General features: G+C 35.4%; 1 protein-coding gene across 5 annotated transcripts in view; it reads left to right on the top strand.

The window, feature by feature from the left end:
• Window positions 1–21886, top strand: part of LOC140151508 (diuretic hormone receptor-like) — a 470017-nt gene that overhangs the window by 440994 nt on the left and 7137 nt on the right. For 4 of the 5 annotated variants that reach the window (XM_072173868.1, XM_072173872.1, XM_072173867.1 and 1 more), the window contains 9 exons: window positions 3346–3510; window positions 7210–7305; window positions 8906–8970; window positions 13163–13248; window positions 14519–14648; window positions 15942–16104; window positions 16392–16455; window positions 19143–19302; window positions 19659–19750. In XM_072173868.1, the coding sequence (XP_072029969.1) occupies window positions 3414–3510; window positions 7210–7305; window positions 8906–8970; window positions 13163–13248; window positions 14519–14648; window positions 15942–16104; window positions 16392–16455; window positions 19143–19302; window positions 19659–19750 (953 nt within the window). In that variant the 5' untranslated portion in view covers window positions 3346–3413. The remainder of the gene's footprint in view (window positions 1–3345; window positions 3511–7209; window positions 7306–8905; window positions 8971–13162; window positions 13249–14518; window positions 14649–15941; window positions 16105–16391; window positions 16456–19142; window positions 19303–19658; window positions 19751–21886) is intronic. The other variant, XM_072173871.1, reaches the window with a different exon arrangement.

The following is a 21886-nucleotide window of genomic DNA, read 5'->3' as shown; positions in this document are numbered from 1 at the left end:
TGTGCACATCTGTTTTATATGTAAAAAAGAATAAAAGTGTGGAAAATCGGGGCCTCGAACTCGGGGTGGAAGAGTGGACACGTCTCAACTACTGATGTTTTCTATGGGAAACTTCCGCCCTAAAGGAAGAGAAAACAGAATAGAATACAATATTACCCTGTGTTAGGCCTACACATCATGTTTTGGGCGAAAATTAACAAGGTTATTACAAAAGTTTATCTGCATTTCGGATATGAATAGTCTAAAATTCAAACAATTTGCTTTATTCCATTCTTGTCATCATTCATTTAATTCAGTATCTACACTCTTTTGCAACTCAAACAAAAGATAACGTATCAAACCAAACCAAATCAACTGGTATCATCAATTTTCAGTATGTACTTACTTCTTAAGGGCTGGGGTATGAGCGACCTTGAAGTTCCGGTATCTGGAGAGGGGAAGCAATGAGTTACCCCAAATCACAGCGGCAGGTAGTGACTGGGCCGCCGAGTGCTAATATATATTTATTTTGGAAGGTTCGTGTTTGCTTTAAATTTTGGGGCGTTTTTCCAAAATTTGATATTTTTGGTCATATTTCAAAAAAGCGACATGCCAAAGACAACTCTTTGGGCACATAGTTTGTTATTGTTATTGCAGTTCTTTTCCACATACCTACGTTAACATTCGATTGGGTGATTTACTAATATTATATATTTTATGACTGCAATTTGGCGTTTTCAATGCGTTTTACACGTATCATGAAATTAACGCAAATATCTAGTCACGCTGCTTTTAGAATTTTTACCTGATCGTCGGCTTTTGCAGGCAACAGAATGCAGATTGGCTCACGATAGATGTCGTATTCCTCTATGTGGTTCACTCATTGATAAAATGAGTTTGCATTCCTTGTAACAACACACACATTGCCGTCTGGAAACCGGGTCTGGTACTGATTTTGGGACAGCCAATAGACTTCAGCGCCGTATCAAATCTCATAAAAACCACACGACTGACGACTATGTGTTTATGTTTCCCGCACGAAAGCTTGTGTCTACATCTATTACTATACTTCTTTGGAAACGTTGACCTTTGACCATTCTTTGTATAACGCCCTGATATGACCTTGATATGTTCGCTTGATTGGGTACGTTATAGCATCCATTTCATTGAGGTGTTAGGACTTGGTCAGTATAATACTTGCAGGGATACAATAGTTTAACATGGTGTGTGAGCATGGTGAAAGACTCATTATTGATTAGGCGCGGACATATTAAAGGCACAGGTCCTTTGCGTGTATAGCAGAAAATTATAATAGAATGTGTGAATAGAATGTTTGGAATTTTGCAACTAAAATACTAACTGCATTCTGCATTATGTATTTATTTATTTATTTAGGCCTATGCCTATTTATTTATTTACTGACTTATTTATTTATTTTATTTATTTGGTATATTAGTTAGTAGGCCTAGTTAGTAATATTCCATGATAGGCCTACGTCGGTTTATTATTGATTGTTGATAACTTGACAACTTGATTGATTGATCGATTGATAGTCATTTCACATTATATTCCTAGTTTATAGGCCAATTTGAATAACATCGTACATTAGATAAATAGACCTATCAGTATTGATTTATTCTATTCAGCAATATCAAGGATTACTATCAAACTTCTCATAGCTGATTGTCAGTTGGCTCAGTGGTAACGAAGTAGGTTTTACAACACCGAGGTCCCGGGTTCGATTCCCACCTCTGCCTATTTTTTGCAAGGCTGAGAAAAAATGAAATTTCTGGACTGCAAACTTATTTGGCGCGCGATCTGAGCTGGTCCTTTTCTGGTGGCTGTGTCTGTTACAGGCACACTCCCTCTGCATCCAAACCAGGTTCACGCTCATTACACCTCCCTTAAAGGAAAGTACCACCGATTCAATCTGTAGAACTTTGAAATGCCATTATGGGTATTGTTGCATATCCGATACCATCACGTGTATTTTGATGCTTGGGGACCAAAAGCAATGTCGGTGGTACGCATTACATACATATTATACACTAGGTGGGGCGAAAAACACCTTTGATCTCGGATCGACTTGGAACTCTCGGAGAATTTTACTGGGGTACATACTAGTATTGTGCTGAAATATCAGTAAGATCGAAGCATGTTTCACCCAGGCAGTAGATTTGCATAAAATCCCTATTTTTTTGTTATTTCCTACTGTATAACTCTATATAGAGAAATCAGTAGAAACAATCTGGGAAAAGTAGGCATTCAGATGCCATTCTAGCCTATATTAAACACTTGGGTAGTTTATTTTGGGCCCTCTAGTACATCACCAAATAGCAAGCAGTCTCCAATTGGTTACCATTATTTTTGCTAAAGGCACGTACGTAAGTTAAATATTAATGATATTTAAATTGCTATATTAAGGGATAGGGGTAGAATTATGGAGCATTTCCCCAGTTCTACTCAGTATGCATAGATATGAACTGCAGCATTGCCAAAAATAAATGATATATGATTTTCGGTTATCCATGTTTTGACCAGATGTCAAATGTCACACAGCCTTGAAAATTACTACAAATCAGGCGTCACATGAGACATGACCCTTTAACCCCTGGTCAAGTCAGAGCTGCTCTAAAATCATATCTCATGTATTGTTTGTACTTTTGAAGTTCATATCTACCCAACAAGACCAAGATTGTGAAATTTGACTCAGTAGAACTGGGGAAATGCTTCATAATGCTACCCCTACCCTTTAATTTAGCAACTCAAATATCAATATTAACTAAATGTATGTCTTTAGCAAAAATAATGGCAACCAATTGGAGACTGCTTGCTATTTGGTGATGTTCTGGAGGGTCTAAACAAACTACCCAAATTGTAAAAACAAATGTACCCTAGTAAAATTCTCCGAGAGTTCGAAGTCGATCTGAGAAAAAAAAAGTGTTTTTCGCCCCACCCTATTATACACGTACTTCAACAAAAAGACCAGTTTTGATTGGGGGACAATAATTATGATCGAGGTAAAAACTCTGCTATCTGCATGAGAACGTTTCTGTGGGCCCAAATCAAACGATCAGGTAACTATACGGTTAAGAGAGCATAGATAATTATAATTGACCACATTTTGGATTTGTATTGATGGCTGTTGTATTGATAGCTATTCTATAACAAAGTCTAAGTATTATTAAGAAGCATACTAAGATGTCTGGATTAGCCATTATAATACATTACAAATGATTTGAACCCACCCTGTGTACAGCATTGACACATAATAGAAGCCTTGGTGCTGCACTGATTAAAGAGAATATGAGGCATTTTAAAGGATATAATTTAAAAAATGTTGTGTTTTACTTTATATTTCTACAGACGGCATTCCTTATGGTTCACTTAGGTTAAGCAGTAAGTGTATATAGTGGGGACACAAAACACTTATCATGGCTAACACACACGCAATCGCTACGTGGACGGATTTCTCAGCTACTACTGTGTATACGGACATTGCAACTGTTAACATAACTACGTCTGCTACCGGTAAGTGCATAGTAATACCGCGTGAAAAGATACATACTTCACGGCATTCACGAGTGGATACACGGTGTAGATTAATGCATGTCCTTCAAACTCGTGTAAGCGTGCAACTCATATGTCCACTCGATCAATAGCGTAACAATTAAAAAACAAATCATCGCTGCTTGACGGGATCATAGTAGTTGACCCACTTCCGTCGGTCGTGACCGTGCTAGAGGGCGGTCTTACCCACTTCAACACGTTCGATTTGCTAAACTTACGATACATTTATGTGGTGACTGCAATCACAGTAACAAATCATCGCTGCTTGATGGGATTATGGTAGTTGACCCACTTCCGCCGGTCGTGACCGTGCTAGAGAGCGGTCTTTCCCACTTCAACACGTTCGATTCGCTAAACTTACGATACATTTATGTGGTGACCGCAATCACAGTAACTGAGTAAGAGTTGGTGTGAATTATTCATGACAGCTGGATACCCTGCCTCACTTTGTTTAGAGCAAGCCAACAAAATCCGCCATATGTTTGCGTTGCTAAAACAAAAACCGGTGGTAAACGTCATCCAGTATGCCGATCGCTTAACGATATCATTAAACATCGACTCGTCCCCTACCGCGTCGTTAGTTGAAGAGGTCTGATGCCAAAACCCTTACATCCACTTCTTGCCGAAATTAAGTTTTGGCATGATATTATAGTGTGGGTAAAATACACATTTTGGTGGTTGTTTGATCTTCATACCACCTTCCCTTCCGGCGATATCGTATATTTCCCGATTGAAAAATCTTAAGGAATTTCAATTTGTCGATGTATAATAGTAGCCTTGAATGTTTTTAACTATCAAAACCAAAAGGAACTGTTTTGGTGTCACCATGTTTGAAAGAAGTTATTGTAATTTACAAATGTTTAGCTTCGAAATTCTCAAAAGTGGTATTTTGCCGGATTCAATTTTGAAAGAATTAGTCAAGTTACATAAACTAGTGCAAACAAATAGGCTCAAACGTGATTGCAAAGGGGGTTTCTATAAAAGGGGTAGTTATTTTGTTGCAAAAGCCCTTACATCCACAAAAGGCGCGATATAAAAGAAATAATAAAATAAGGCTTGAAAATTGTACCAAACCTATTCTTTTTGTTTCTATTCATCAACACTTTATCCAAACCCAAATTGAATCAAATCGAGCAAGTAATACTTGCACAATAAAAAAAGCTGTTTTTCTCAAAAAGTCAAAACGTAAGGGGTTTTTTCATTGAAGAGATTCATCAGGATTGGCTATATAAATTATTACTAGAGTTCTCATAACAAATCCAGGTACTCACAATTAGTAGTGACGTTTCGCAACCTTACTGGCTGGTTGCTTCTTCTTGACTGAGCTGTATCCAATGATAGCACTTGCTGTCTTAGCTGTAGTGTTGCCAGTTGATTTTTCTTGGATAAGCTGATTGTAAGCATGACTGAGAAAATAAGCTGCCCCCCCCACCCCCGTTAAGTCCAAACCTAAGAAGAACTCGGACGATACAAAATCTCGGGGTATTGTAGTTATACCATATGTGCAGGGTGTCTCAGAGAAAGTTCAGCGGATTCTGAAGAAACACAGTGTCTCTGCAGCAGTGAAGCCACACACCACACTGAGGAACATGTTAGTTCACCCTAAAGATAAAAGGGACATAAGTGAAACATCAGGGTGTGTGTATGAAATTTCTTGTCGCAACTGCACCCACACTTATGTTGGGGAAACAGGAAGACAGTTTGGAACAAGAATGAAAGAACATCAGAAAGAATCAGATAAAATCAGCCAAAGGACATGTACCAGAGCCGCTCGGTTATCATCGGTTTCAGAACAACACAAGTCTGCCATTTCAGATCACGTCGCAGAGCACAACCACATCATAGACTGGGAGGGGGCCAAAATTCTTCATCGAGAAAGTGATAAGTTCCCAAGATGGATAAGAGAGTCAATCTGGATCAGGAGGCGCAACGAGCAAGCTATGAACAATGAGGGGGGCGCAGCTTATTTTCTTAGTCATGCTTACAATCAGCTTATCCAAGAAAAATCAACTGGCAACACTACAGCTAAGACAGCAAGTGCTAGCATTGGATACAGCTCAGTCAAGAAGAAGCAACCAGCCAGTAAGGTTGCGAAACGTCACTACTAATTGTGAGTACCTGGATTTGTTATGAGAACTCTAGTAATAACGTAAGGGGTTTTGCAACAAAGCTCTTCAATTCCTGAGTATCAAAGTTTCTGATTGAGTGCACTTCCGATACTTTCCCAATTAACTTAAGTCAAAGCCCTGAATGACTTATGATGATGAATATATAACAGGATAATGTATGTTAGTGCGCGTGATGGTCCCTTCTATAAATCACCGTCACCGCATAATCATTTCAGTAGGTGTCATTAGTAATGGGTAACCATGTTCAACAGTCAAAAAGCGTGAAGTGAATCGCTTTATTTTTTTATAAGCCATCAAGGGATCAGATAAAAACGTTTGCATAATATTTATGTGGGACCCGAGAGCACATCATACACAAAAAATTGCATTTTGAATATGATGAATGTCCTCCTGATTTCATATATTAATGTGGATTTTAACTACTGCTTGCATTTGAATTGAAATTGATAGTACAAATTTTATGGCAAATTATTCAAAATTAATGTTTTTACATTTTTGACATTTCTAAATGTCACAAATGTTATAAACTTTTAAATTGTTTAATATTAAAACAGTCCTCAAACTAAACTTTTATGATATTTGTATGTAGCTAGGAGAAAAAGTCGACCACTATTTGAATATTTTGACCTTTCGTATTAAAGTTATATATTTTTTTTTTTTTTTCCAAAGAGGCCTAAACGATTTTATCCTTAATACGACAGGTCCCTGTTCTCTATCATAGCCAACTTACTGAATATGTCATGAACCCCACTTTAATCTGCACACAATTCGTTTCGACAATTCAAAAAACCAACCACCTTCGTCTATACGTTTCCTCAGTTTGTTATTGGAACTTAATAAACAATAAACATCTTTGAAACAAATGTGTGAAAATTAAAATAAACATTTGAACTACCGTATGTTTAATTCAAGACGAAAACCTGATCTTGTTATGACCAGTTGATTGATAAGGTCGTGTGCAAATGTGCTATAAAACACTCTAAATTGACAAAGATTGATACCGGTATATGAAATTTGGTGCATTTTTAAAAGTTGAAAATCAAAAGGATGAACGTGGTCAATTTGCGTAAGTGTGATCAAGCTTGTCGCAAAAAAAAGACAAAACAAAAGAAAACAAAAGAAAACAAAAAAAACAGCAAGCAACAGCAACAGTACATGCGAAAAATATACTAACGGGATGAGAAATGTATGTATAATGATGTTACGCAAAATGCACCAGGGGTGATTTGTTTATTTAAGATCAAACATTTTAATAATATTAATTATTGTTTTACTATCATTTCGATGTTTATGCAATTTTTGCTCACACAGCTTTCTCATAGAAATTTGAAATGGTTGAATAATTTTAACATTTAACCTCATGTTATTATTGTTGATCGTTGATTGTTGATGCGTGACTTTAAATCAATTCCTGGTTGTTCTTTGGTGCATTATATTACATTTTTCGTTTGCATTTCTTCAATAATGTTTTATCGTTCTTTTCTGTCGTTAATTACTTTCTTTCTTTCTTTTCTTCCTTTTCTAATCCTAGAAGTTGGTGGATGTCAATGGGTCGATCCAAATAACCCTGTAATAACACCAGATGGCGAAATACAATTTTATAAATGTGCAGAATTCTCTGAACCAGGTTCGTATTTTTTCAATATTTCCTTTTCTGTTTGTAATTGAATTCCCTATATTATATCCAGCTATTTCGTGACCCACATTCTAACCCCCTTCCCCATTTTCTCCGCAAAAAAATGCTTAAGATTTGTATACCATCGGAAATGTCTTGCTACATAATGCAGATTAATTATCATGGCAAAAATATCATTTAACTTCAAAAAAGGTTTTTGCTAAAAATAAGAAACATATTCCCATTACGATGCTATGATTTTACGATTTCATCTTCTAGTGCTGCACTTGAAAATTATAATCAAGCCAATGTACCCTGCGTGAATGGAAGACAAGGTACTACAGAAGCAAAAAGCAATAGTTCCAATGTACAGATTGTACATGTTTAGGAGGAGGTAGGCAAGTGGCTCAAATGAAATATCGGCAAATTAATTGTGCTTGTTTTTGTTTGGCAGTTTGAACCTTAGAGTTTTTCAAAGGGATCTTTACTTTTGTGTCTTTTTGTCCCAGAACAAACTGTTCTGTCAGAAACTTAATCGTTTGGCAATTTTAACGCCACAACTAAACATAACTAATGAACAAGTGGTGTTGAGGAACAAATCAGCTGTTACATATTTTGACAACTGACCAAACCGTTCATTTCACAAAACTCCCTCATTTTCAAGCATTTCCACGGATTCAAATATCAATCGATGATCTGTATTCGAAGTGCTAATCACAGCGCATCATCAGCGCACGAGGCGACTTTTGTCATGCATTGATATTTTAACTCCGTGGAACGGATTGAAATTGAGATAGTTTCATTAGATGAGCCATTTTCAGAGCTGCATTTTGCTGAAAACCCCATCATAATTAGACTTATGGTTCCAGATATATGGCTATTTAAGTTTACTCAGAACAATAAAATATAAAGGATGTTGAATACTATTATTGGTTATATCTCGAACTCCATATTCCTGACATCCGACTCATTTAGCTTGATTACCATTTTTGATATGTTTATTGTCAAAATACAAAAAGTATGTGATAGCTGATAAACATATGAAAAAGGTAACTAACCGCCATATACATTGTATAATGGCCATTATTCAAAAACGGGCGATTGCATAACAAATCTGTAAAATGGTTTTGAAGCTGAATTTATTACTGCGAATTTGTAGCAATTGTCTAAATATTGACGTCACAGCGTACATTTAAATCAATGTAACCCAAGATTTGAAAGTTGCAGTAAGTTGCAGTATCTGAGTGTTTTTGTATTAAGTGCAACTTTTAAATCTGGACCTCACTACATTAAATTGACCGATGTTTTATTGTTTTCTTGGTTATCGTATCAAATGAGGTGTCAAAATGTGCATAAATTCTGCTTCTAAACATTTTACAGATTTGTAATACAATACCCCGTTTTTAAGTAATAGCCATTATTTAGGGGGTTAGTTACTTCTTTTGAGATGTTTATATCCCTCAACCACATCGGTTAGTTAGTTATGTTTTGTTTATACGTTAAAATACCCCCCAATCCATTTATATCCATCCAAAGATACAGTTCTTTCACAGACACTCTGTACAACAGAATACATCTGAGATAATTAATTATAGGATTTGTTTTCTTTCAGGTCAATACTTATGTACAAATGGCTCATATATCCCACTGAAAGTCTGTGAAACTCCTGTACAAGATGTAAGTACTGCTAAGTTGATACCCAGCAAACACAAAACGTTTTCGACATCATTCGCAAAAGGTTGTCAGAAAACGTTTAAAAGTCGGGTTATATAAAGGGTATATTAAGGGTATAAAACGTTTTCATAACATTAAAAATCATTTTTGATACTCTACTGCTCAGCAAACAAAAAATGTTTTAGAGAAAACGTTTAAATGTCTGGTTATATAAAGGGTATAAAACGTTTTAATAACATTCCAAAAACATTTTTGAAAACTTGATACAAAACATTTAAAACATAATGTTATTTTGGGGTTGAAAAAATATTTTGCGAAAAATATTTGCTCAAAATATTTGCAATAACGTTTTAAAAAACGTTTTCATGACCTTTATATAACCCGACATTTAAATGTTATAAAAACGTTTTAAAAAAAAAAACATTTTAAGAACATTTCTGTGTTTGCTGAGTGCAAATATTTTAACATAATGTTAGCAGTGTTGACAAAATATTTGGCAAAAAATGTTTGCAAAAATAGTTTACAATAACAATTTTGAAAACATTAAAAAAAATAGTTGTAGTGTGTTTTCATACAAAACGTTTTAAAACGTTTTCATGACCTTTATATAACCCGACATTTTAATGTTATTAAAACGTTTTATGTAAACCAAAAGCCAAAATATAACTTATTAAAAACGTTTTTAAAAGGTTTTTGTGTTTGCTGGGTATACATCATATCGGTTATTACAGAAACTCGAGTGTACGTCATCGGTGCAGTACACAAGAAATTGTGCATGCTCAAACAGTTCCAGAGCGCATTACACCATATCACTACGTAAAAATGTAATCCGCTAAAAAGTATATCAGACAATTTAGCCACCGTTGGGACCTAGTTTCAATAACATTGGAATTGTCTGGTTATAAACAGTGTACTTCGGTTATATTTATAAATGCGCTTTTATAAATACGCTCGTGACCACCTCCGCGCTGCCATAATAGCTTGTAGATAGTAAGTCCCAAAGTGACCTTCTACACAGCGAGTAGTCTTCCTATACAAAATTATGTATTTTGTTCAACTTTGTGATTATAGTTAACGTTTCCGTCATTAATATTTTTCCGCTTCAAATACTTTTAAAACGTTGTTTTTGATAACATTATTACAAAGTCGGAATCCCCCGTAGACTATGCCATAGTCGAATTTTGATAAATAAAAATATGTTATTATTAATCATGATGAACGCATTCCGTCATTGAACTCAAAATTATACTGATGTTTATTAAAATTAAAGTGTTCGATAGTTTATATAATTAGTGACAATAAAAGTTGTTGAATGCAACATATCTTGCATAAATATAATGGCTCACTTCAATACTGAACAATTCTGATTTTTGAATCTTACAGTCTATTGATCGCGAAAGCCCGAGTAAAAAATCCGACTATGTACATTGGATTTAAGCAGAACTTTGGGACGCTAACAAACAGAGGGAGTACGGTGACTGAAAATATCAGGTGTGAAAATCTATCAATTGCACACAATCAATACAAATCAGCGTTTTATGCTTAAATGTAATAGCCAGAGTATATGCAAAATAGGCAAGTGGACTACGGAGAAGTCTAGAATCCCCCATGTGTAATAATTTTGCCATTCAATCAATACTTAAATTTGATGATATTATCTCCAGAGTTCCTATCCTTTTCTGTATAGTGGTCAATGCATGAGGATTTAGTCACGCTTGCTGGTCTTGGTATGTCATGCCCATGGTTCACGTGCGTATACAGGGTGTCTCAATAAAAAATAGGCCCTGTGAATCAGGGGACATAACTTAAAATATCAGCAGTAAAATTAAAGCTTTCTTGCATATTCAAAATACATGAAGTGTCTTCTATAGATTGGTGCATAAACCATCAAAATCCGTTCACTCGTCACTGAGATAATTGGAAAACTACAAATAGACTCATTTTTGGACCTTTCCAATGGGACAATAATGATTAGCAATAATGTGCTGCATTGTAGTTTAGAATGGAAGAAATTAATGAGGTTAATGGTTGACTAAGTATTGTTGGTCGAAGCAGACAAAAAGATCGATTTTCATTATCTAAATCAAAATATTATTGAAAAATAACACCTTGTTGTTTTGCAAAACTTCATACTTTGAAAACTTGCACACAGGTGATGCTGTTTCATCCCTCTTTACAACATAACTCGTAAACCACAGGACCTACAAAAGTATATCTCTAAATATCAATGCAATTTTTGCCAAAGCTCACTACCATTTGCAATATGATGTGAACTACCAAATACTATGAAATAGTATCAAACCTTAACTCCCAGTGTTACTAGGGTAGGAGATAACGTGCCTAATCAGCAACTAACTTAACTATATGCCTCTTTTCTGATATTAATGTTGTTTCTCAAGATTTGTTTATTTCACCATCAATACTATCACCCCTAGACATTTCATTTTGAGGGAACCAATTTCTTTTGAATCAAATATTTCAGCCACTTCAATATAAAGTTCAGCCCTACTGTTGGTTGACTAATGTATGTATAATAATAAGAATACATTTAAGTACATATCATTCGATTTATGAAGTTTACTTCTTGAATGGTTAAATATCAAAAAAATTAATACAAAAAATTTCAAATTTTAATAATTTGTCATGTAATGTGTGTTATATCGTGAATAAAGAAAAAGGAAGTTCCCACAAAAAATACTGTTCAAACGTTGCTATCCGAGCCCTTAACCCAAAGAGAAATGTGTGAAAATCATTCTTTGGGAGATTGATCGATTGATTTTGAACTCCTACTCAGCAACACTTGGTGTTCCCTTTAAAATAATAAACTACACATTATTGTTAATGTGTAATACCCCATTGGAATGGTCCAAAAATGTGTCTATTTGTACAAATGTAATTATCTCAGTGACGGGTGAACGGATTTGGATCATTTTTGCACCATTCTTTAGCAGACACCTAATGGTTTTTGAATCTTTAAGAACATTTTTATTTTAGTGCCGATATTTTACGTTATGCGCCACTTTCCATAGGGCCTATTTATTGAGACACCCTGTATATAAAAGCGCATTTATAAATATGACTGAAGTACACTGATAAAAAGGCTGATAGCATCCTGATCAGTAAAACCGATTTGCAATAAAAAATGATGTAACGATGGCGTCGATTGATAAAAGCGTCGGAAGCTTGCAGCTTTGTTTACATCCTTAAAATGCCCTCGATATTTGAAGCTATCAAACATAATTTAATATGAAGAAATGGTGCTATTCGCTACTTGCACGGTTCCGCCATTATGCACTATGTGCGGGAGAGCCTCGAACTGGCAGCATACATGAATGGGAATTGAACTAGTCATAACGTTCTGTGTAAGGTTACATAATTCTTCCTTTCATGTATGCTGCCAGTTCGAGGCTCTCCCGCATATAGTGCATAATGGCGGAAACGTGCAAGTAGCGAATAATCAGTGAGAGCAAAATAAATGAGAATTATTGTACTGAGTGGAATAAAATGGCCTTTTTACTTGAATTTTAAGTCTGCAACCTCAACCTTTGCAGACACTTTTAGTGCATTACCGATAACGTAGTCTTAGTTTCTTTTCAAAGCATAATGGTAATTACCGAAAAGGTGAGTCCAGACTTCTCCGTAGTCCACTTGCCCATGTGCATACTCTGGCTATTACATTTAAGCACAGACATCTTATTTGTATTAATTTGTGTACAATTGATAGATTTTCACATATCATGATCTTTTCAGTTATCGTCCTCCCTCTATTTTTTAGCTTCCGCGATCAATAAATTCCGCGATTCCAAAATCAGAATAGTTCAGTAATGAAGTGAGTCATTATAATTATGCAAGATATGTTGCATTCAATAACATAGGCCTACATTTAATTTACTTTTACTGTCACTAATTATATAAACTCTCTATAAACACTTTAATTTTAATAAACATCAGTATAAATATTAGTTCAACCGGAGTGCGCTTATAATGATTAATAATATCATATTTTTATTAATCAAAAATCAGACTATGGCATAGTCTAAGGTGAGTCCATATGATTTTTGTAATTAAAGTAAATAGCACTGATAGATAATTTCATCACTAACATTATGATATTACATATTATATTTATTATTATAAATATCATGTTATCATGTACCATGTACATTATTTTCTTTGATTTGCAATACTTTTCCAGGCGTTGACGTACATACTGTTAGCGGAGACATGTTGTTCCGTGTTTGTTTGCTTAATAGCGCTGTTAATCTATTGCATCTTTTGCAGGTAAGAAAATATAAAAATGTACAAGGGTCATTCAATAATTTTTATTTTATTTCAGGGGTCATTCAATAAGCTCTACCTTCAAATTCAGGATCATTATACAATATAAAAACACCTACAAATGAAGTCAAATGTACATTAATACCCTTTTTGAGATTTGTGTAGGTGACCTCGGAACCAAAATAAGATTTGATACACCAGAAACAGTAAAAATCGTAGTAAAACATTTACATGAAAATATGTGTGTGTCCCTTTTGAGAATAGTTCAATGCTAGTGTTTTAATCATGCTAACATAATTATTGTAACAAGAACGACAACGCAGTTTATATTCGTAGGATGAAAGTGAAAAGTAATAGCAATTAAAAATGTCTAGAATAGTACATGGACTTGTGTATTTGGGGTAATGATTTCACATCATGACACCACGGGTAATAAAACTTTGATTGGTACCACTTTTTATATGCCCCTGTGACTCCCATGAAGGGTTGAAAGTCAAAATTGGGTACAAACTTAAAAATGCTGACAGGATGTTCTGATAATCTCAAATAATTCCTCTCGTCAGTAGGAATAAAAAACAAAACAATTACCACATTGCTGTACCGATGCTTTAGTTAAAGGGTTATGAAGTGAAGTTTGCCCAGACACGACCGACCCAAAAAATCAAAAAACATCATACACTTTTTTTTACAATGATATAATAATAAAAGAAAATTATGTTTTACTTTTCAAAAATGATAAAATATCATGAACACTGATGTCAAAATATTCCTCTCAACATATAGGAATTTCACACAATGTTATCGTTTATTGCATAATGAAAGTGCATTTTTGCATTATGTCCCCTGCATGAGCATAATCATCGAGGTATTGGTGTACCTGCTCATAACGCGACCCCCACCCATACCTACTGGCTACGTCACTTTGGTTTTACATAAATAGCGTAACAAAGAAAATCGCAACTTAGATTCGATATTTCGTAAGGGCAAAACTAAACTTATCTCCCATGTGTCTAAATGTAACAGCAAGCCCTTCCTTTGAACTTTGATCAAACATCGTACTGCCGGTAAAGTGTTAGGTCACTTAGGTTCAACAATTAGTTTTCGTTTAAATGAGCGAAACAGATTAGCTAAGTCATTTGGGCGCTTTATTGGGCGTTTTATGTTACCGTGTATAGCAAGCAGTATGAATTGATAGTATGAAATCAGCATTAGAGCCAAGCAGCATTATCAGTTGTTTACCAAAATGAAATGATGTTTTGATTTCATTTTACAGGACTCTTATCAAAATGAAGCGAGACGAATCCCGAACACACTGGGTTCATTTCAATTTAGTCATTTCCTTTTTCTTACGTGATGTTGTCACTGTGATAACATTGACAACGCATATAGACAAGAGTTGCTGGGTTTGTATAACATCATTTCTTTAAGGTCATTTTTGTAACAATAATTATATGAGACAATGTAAGACATTAATTTGTGTTAATGACTAAGCCGTGGTGTGATACGCATTTATTTTCATTAAATAAGCCGAGGTAAAAATCGCTTATAATCTTTGGAAACTTTGGTGCTTTGGAAATCTTTGGCTATGGTGCGGGAACCGCTCTAGTCCAATAGAGGACGATATTTAAGATATCTTAAAGTGCCGTATATAATCAGTTAAGATCATTGTATACTGACTATATACGGCAGTTTAGTAGAAATGGGGAGATCAGGTTGATTATATTGTTCACACATTTATCAAACAACAGCAGGATCCAAGTGATAATAGTGATTGTGAAATAAACAAAATAATAACAAAAGCTGCTGATCAGGAATGTTATCGCCTACCCAGCCAGAAAGTGAGTTTACGGCTTTCATATCCCCAACTATAAACCATATTGCATCTCTTTATTGTTAATGTGTATTTCTCGATTAGGAAGGTTCAGAGATTAGTCTATTAATACAATTCCAATTATCTGTTTTTCACCATTTCAAAGACGCCATGGGTGTTGAATCTTTAAGAAGTTTAATTTTACTACCGGAGTCCCTCACATGGCTCATTTTAAATTGATACACCATGTCTATAGCTGAGGTGACATGTGTTTACATTTGATACGCCCTCTATTGGCCTGAGATCAAAACTGACAGGCAAAAAACACTATAGTTTACATGGAAGAAGTTGTTTTGTTTCATTAACTTTGGTTTCAAAGCAAATAATAATAAAAACATTATTAAACTTGTTTACAAATGCATCAAGCTATATTTATAATATCACACAAAACTTGAAAGGTTTTCAAAAGTTGAGTTTTGAAGAGATTTATGTGGTCTGCCATAGTCACTCCTGTGTTATTTTGCCTGGCTAGAAACAACAGAGGGCGGTCTGAATGTAAACATGTGACATCATAGGTCACCTCATCTATACTAATGGTGTCAATAAATGCACTCCCGTAATTATAATATCAACATCAAGAAGAAGAAGAAGAAGAAGAAGGAGATTATTTGCAACATTAGAAACATCCATACCTCCTCAATACCCACCCATCCCGCACACGCACCCCCACACAATATACACACCCCATTCCAATATAATCACCTCAAAAGGCGAGTGTATATATCAATTTCAACTGTAAATATTCATCAGCATTTGTGACATTTTCTGTTTTAGAGTTGTAGATACATTTCGTTTAGCCAAATTAATATTTTAATCAACATTTCAGAGAAATGTTCCAGTGTTCATACCAACATTTTCGTATATTATGGAGAGCAACTTCTTTTGGATGTTTGTGGAAGGAATGTACTTGTTCGTTTGTGTGACCTACCCATATTTTCGAATCGATAGTAAACATTGGCTTTGTACCAAACTGGCCTTATTTGCGTGGGGTAAGTATGCGCAATGTAGATACACAATAGCTGTGACCGAGGCTTTTTACACACTAAGCCTCTACTTTTTTAGCAATTTGATATCAACAAAAGTGAAGAAAAACACTGAGTCGTTGGATTGAGGATGTTAAGTAAAGGCTTATTCAGCGATTAACTGAATCAGAACACCATATATTTACCACATCGAGATGCTTGCATCCGTTTGAACATTTGTATATGTACTATTCTAATCCGTGAATTGCAATTTAACTCCTGAATGGGTTCACATGTGTTTGCATCTTAATTAGGAGTTCCTGGCGTGCTTGTGTCACTTTGGACCATAGTTTGTGTTCAGTCTATGAAACGGTCAAGGTATGTATGACTACTGTGAAATATAAACTGTATACACCCACCCACTCTGAACGCTGGTCATAGCTTCTTTTTTTATGCATAGTCGCGCAAAAAGTCGATCGATGCATGTTGAAATCCAGAAATACACCTTTTTGCTTTGAAATTAATTTTCTCGGTCAAATATAAAGCAATATTTTTTTCCTTCAGTAATGTCAGTTAAAAACATAATGTTTGGATATACATTTAAAACAAAAATCCTGGTGTTAAAATTAGGCATGAAATTGTGTCTTTTACTGTAAGATTTTTGATTTTTATAGACCTTAATTTCGCCCGCGAGCTTTTTGCGGAATTCATGCTTTAGCGTTTGCTGGTGATTTAATTTCTTCAATCAATTTATGATCGTGTATTGAAAATCACTGTTGTGTACAATTCTGTATAGCGCACTAACAAGTAATTGATGGAACCCCGACCTTAGAACACCGACATTTTTACGTCGGACACCGCAGTAATGGCCTAGTCGGATTAGTGTATAATATGAAAACAGAATTTGCAATTTAGCAAAAGTGATTTCCATGCCTTTAAACCTTTGAGGAAAATTGTGTTTTTGAGAAGTAATTCATTTGTAGAGCACCAGCGCAGTCACCTTCGGAGACTTATTTCACCCTTATACAGATGAGCACTCCATTATAATCATGATAATGCCTCTTGAAGGTGTCTTGGGAAGTATTTATTCAACTGCATATCTCCGTGTCTTGGGTAGGCATCAATCAATAATTCTCTGAGGTATCTGGACTTAGGACCAGACTCTGGTGGGTTAAACCAGAGTCTTTAAGTTAATATTACTTTAATAATTTCCTAAGAGTGCAAATATAGGGGGGAAATATATAATAATAAATAATAAATACAATAAAATGTCAAACCATGCTAAATGCACGGATACACGTTCGCCTTCTAACAGACGTGTGACAGGCACTCGGTATAGTGTACGTGTAGCCTGACTCTTTTATTCCTCTCTTTCTCTTTTTCCCTCTCAATATAAATTCGCGCCTGTACCGCGCGGAGTCCCTGAGGACCCTGACTGCCCCAAACCCAAGAAAAACTAAATTTAAATTTTCATTGACTCATCAACTGAAATTTGTAGGGCATACACTCCGCTTGCCTGACGAAGAGTAGGTAAAAGAGTATGCATTATATGTTCCACTCATGGCAATAGGAAACCCTTGTTCTGGAAATATACCCAATATCTTTTGGGGGATATGGAGAGCATGCCGAGTCAAGGTCAACCATCAGCAATGGCTCAAGACCGATGTAGCTGGATGAAACTTGTAGTCGCCCGCTCCGCAGCCGAAGGATTATGACACCCCATTTGTTGCAATGGTCCCAAATATTGATGTCGCATGGTATATGTAAAGTAACACAAGATTTGAAAGTTGCAGCAAAGTCCTATTGCCTTGTATTCAGTATCAATGGATGAAAAACGTTTTCGGCGCTCATTTGGTTCTTCTTCTTGTTTCGTGAATTTGGAGGAAGTGAAAACAGGTGATAATCAATAAAAATAATGTCATTCACATCAGTCATTGTGTCAGTGGATAATATTTGCCTAATATCCCATATTAAAACATTGTAAGTTCAATGTTTTCTGTGACCAAGAAAGTCACAAGAAGTGAAGGACCTTCCAATAAGTAAATTTTGAGTCTAACTTTACCACTAAAAGGACAATTTGCAATTGTGAACCATTTAGGACCTTATTAGTCAATAAAAATATTGAAATTATAATATCACATGTTTGGATCCTCCCCAAATGCATGAAACAAAACGAATAATCCAATGAGAGATTTCCTAAAACAAGACAATAGGATTTTGCTGCAACTTTCAAATCTTAGGTTAATTTTTATTTCAATGTACGCTGCCACATGAATGTTAGGACCATTGCAACAAATGAGCTGTCATAAAACAAAATCTACTTCGACTGCATATTCCAAATTTGGCATTCGATTAACCGTTAACATAAATACATTTTCTGGAAATATTTGTCATAGTTTCGTGTTTATGAACTAAACTATCAGAATTTAGTCAATCTCCTCCACCAGCTGTCGCTGAGGGAATAGTTATTGCGCCATCATCATTATATATATACATCTCAAAAAAGTAATAAACCCGCATGCGCAGAAATAAATTCTGTTTCCAACGCATTTTACAGATTTGTAATAGTCCATTTTTGAATAATGGCCATTATTTAAGGGGGGGGGGGGTAGCTACTTTTTTGAGATATTTATTATATTATTAGTCTGGGCATTATTTTAATCTGAGTCCTTGTTTCTTTTCCATTCAATCATTTTGATTATGATATTCTATCCAAATATATCCGAGTTCCATAAGTTTGTTGCCGTGTCCCATCAAACACAAAATATTGAAGACGTTTAAATGTCGGGTTATTTAAAGGGTGTAAAACGTTTTAATAACATTCAAAAACATCTTTTAAAACTTCATGCAAAACACTCTAACAGTATGCTATTTAAGAGTTGACAAAATATTTTTCAAAAATGTTTGCCCAAAGCGTTTTACAATAACGTTTTTTTCACGGCCTTGTTATAACCCGACATATAAATGTTATTAAAATGTTTTGAATAAAAGTTTTAAGAACATTTGCGTATTTGCTGGGGTGCTATTATTTTTAATAACACTTTCATCTTGTTTTTGTGTTTTAGTGAAAGCAGTCAACCGACAAACGCTACATATTCTCATAACATCACTGCTAGCCCAGACACTACGTCTCCTGCGCCTTGTGAGCCTGATCAAGCTGCATTCAGCACAGAACAAACGTCAGCGTTTATCTTTTTGCATACGTTTAGCTTTTTATTACTTTTGGTAAGGAGAGGTACAATATATAATTCAATTCATTATCGTCATAACAGTCGTCATCCCACCATTATCATCACCATCACCATATCATCACCATCATCATATATCATCACCATCATCTTATCATCACCATCATCATATCATCGTCGTCTTCATGGCCCTCATTTCCTCATTATAATTACAACGTTCGTCATTATTTATATAACACCATTTATAACTAATTATGACTTTTTATAATCATTGTCAACATTCTCCACTTTTCTCCATCTTAAATAAGTCTGCAAAGTTAAGAACATTTTGAAAATGTTAACATGATAAGGAGTTTATGCTTCTCGATTACAAAATTTGTATCGTTTATTTAGATGAATCTTGTCATGCTGATCAAAATATTGCTAACCTTGAGAGAAAAACTTCAGGGCGTGCAAGGCTGTGCGGATCAGGATAGCAAACACAGGTTAGTCAGAGTTTATTTTCCCTATACGAATACAAGGTCTAACTGTATTGCATCTGAAACTAAAGATATACACAATTATCTATTATACAAACAAGGGAAGAGGCTTACGCATCATACAATGGAACATAGAAACATTCAACCATTACAAACTAGCGCACGAGATCAAATAAATGATGCTTAATCGTTATTCTTAATATGTCAATATACAGGGGAAGGTAGAATCACACATCGCACACGAGCACAATTAAACATGGCATTACAAATGGAAACATGACATGCCTAGGCAGGACATACCTGCCTGTGCGGGGACTTGTACCCCATACCTCTCGCTTGTGGGGCGAGCGCTCTAAACACTAAGCTACATAGACTGTCCCTGATAAACAAGTCTCAAGTATGGTATGGATATGAGTAGTCAGGGTAAATAGTACAAACAACACATTTCATACCAGTGTACGAGATCAATTAATTATGCTTACCCGCCAGCCTAATATAATCATACAAACAAGGGAAGAGGCTTACGCCGATCATACACTGGAACATAGAAACATTCAAACATTACCAACTAGCGAATGAGATCAAATAAATGATGCTTAATCGTTATTCTTAATATGTCAATATACAGGGGAAGGAAGAATCATACATCGCACGCGAGCACAATTAAACATGAAATTACAAATGGAAACATAACATGCATAGGCAGATATACAAAGGTAAAAACTCAGGACATACCTGCCTGTGCGGGGACTTGTACCCCATACCTCTCGCTTTTTGGGCGAGCGCTCTAAACACTAAGCTACATAGACTGTCCCTGATAAGCAAGTCTCAAGTATGGTATGGATATGAGCAGTCAAGGTAAATAGTACAAACAACACATCACATACCAGTGTACGAGATCAATTAATTATGCTTTCCCTCCAGCCTAATATAATCATACAAACAAGGGAAAAGGCCATTTTTAAGCGATCTACAAAAAGTTTTTTGATACATTCTTTGATTTCTAAAAAAGTAAAAATCGCAGATTAACAAACAACGGTTAAAATGAAAGCCATTATTGGGGGGCTAATTATTGTATCAATTTGAAAGGCCTGACACCAATATAAACATTTGTTTCGGTGACCCAAGTTCATAGTCACAAACGCTCACGCACTTTTTTACAGATGGCCTAGAATTGCATATTTCGGTTTCAGCGATTGCCCGAAAAAAGGTTGTATGTTTTTGAAAAGCGTTTCCGCTTGGAATGTAGATAGTTATTGTTGATCTTACTGTTCGCGATTTTTATTTATGCACGCTTTAGCCCACAATTTTCAATGCATTTTACACGATAGAAATGTCGCTTGCATAAATACCGATATTTTTAACAGTATCGGGTTTTTTAACCAAAATACCTTCCACATTAGTTCCCAAGAATTGGATGAAACCATAGATACCATATCAGACTGCAGGTGACGGATAGATTTTAAACTAGAATTAAAAGAATCAGCGTAGGCCCTCTCAAAATTTAGTTTCGAGATATATCGCCTTGTGATAAAAAGAGCAATTTTGGACAGCTTTTTGGCTGTTTTTTATAACAAGGAAATGTTTTACTTACCCCAAACTTCTCACGTAGTCCTTACTCAATGTCCGTTGCTGTTTGGTATTATTCCAGTAATCCGATTTTAGTTATTTTATTACATTTTTGCACAAGTTTGCACACCGAACGGTGTGCTATATTCCCAAAACTGTTAATGACGTCAGGCTCGCCTTATTTCAAACCAAGTCGTAGATGTGTGACACTAAATTCACGGTTTTTATATTGGCAATTCAAACCTACGACAGATTTGGTGGTTTGCGATAGGCGATACCATTTTCCACGATTTTATGATATCCAGCTATATAGGCCTAGTATTTCATTTGATTACACTGAACATGGACATGATGAAGCTAAATCTCTACAGCCATCATGCACTGATCATTATTTTGCAGACCCGACCTTTCGCATAGGTTCCACATGTAGTAGTCCTAAGCACCACATTAGATTATGTTAACAAAAAATATTTATAAAATATGCAGGGCCGGATTTACCATTGGGTCAGATGGACCAGGGCCCCCGAAATCTGGGGGCCCCAATTTGGCATGTGCATGTTTCTTTTTAGCCCG

The sequence above is a fragment of the Amphiura filiformis genome, chromosome 4, assembly GCF_039555335.1.
Source record: "Amphiura filiformis chromosome 4, Afil_fr2py, whole genome shotgun sequence".
NCBI classification, from domain to species: Eukaryota; Metazoa; Echinodermata; class Ophiuroidea; order Amphilepidida; family Amphiuridae; genus Amphiura; species Amphiura filiformis.
This window is presented reverse-complemented; position numbering and strand designations above follow the sequence as displayed.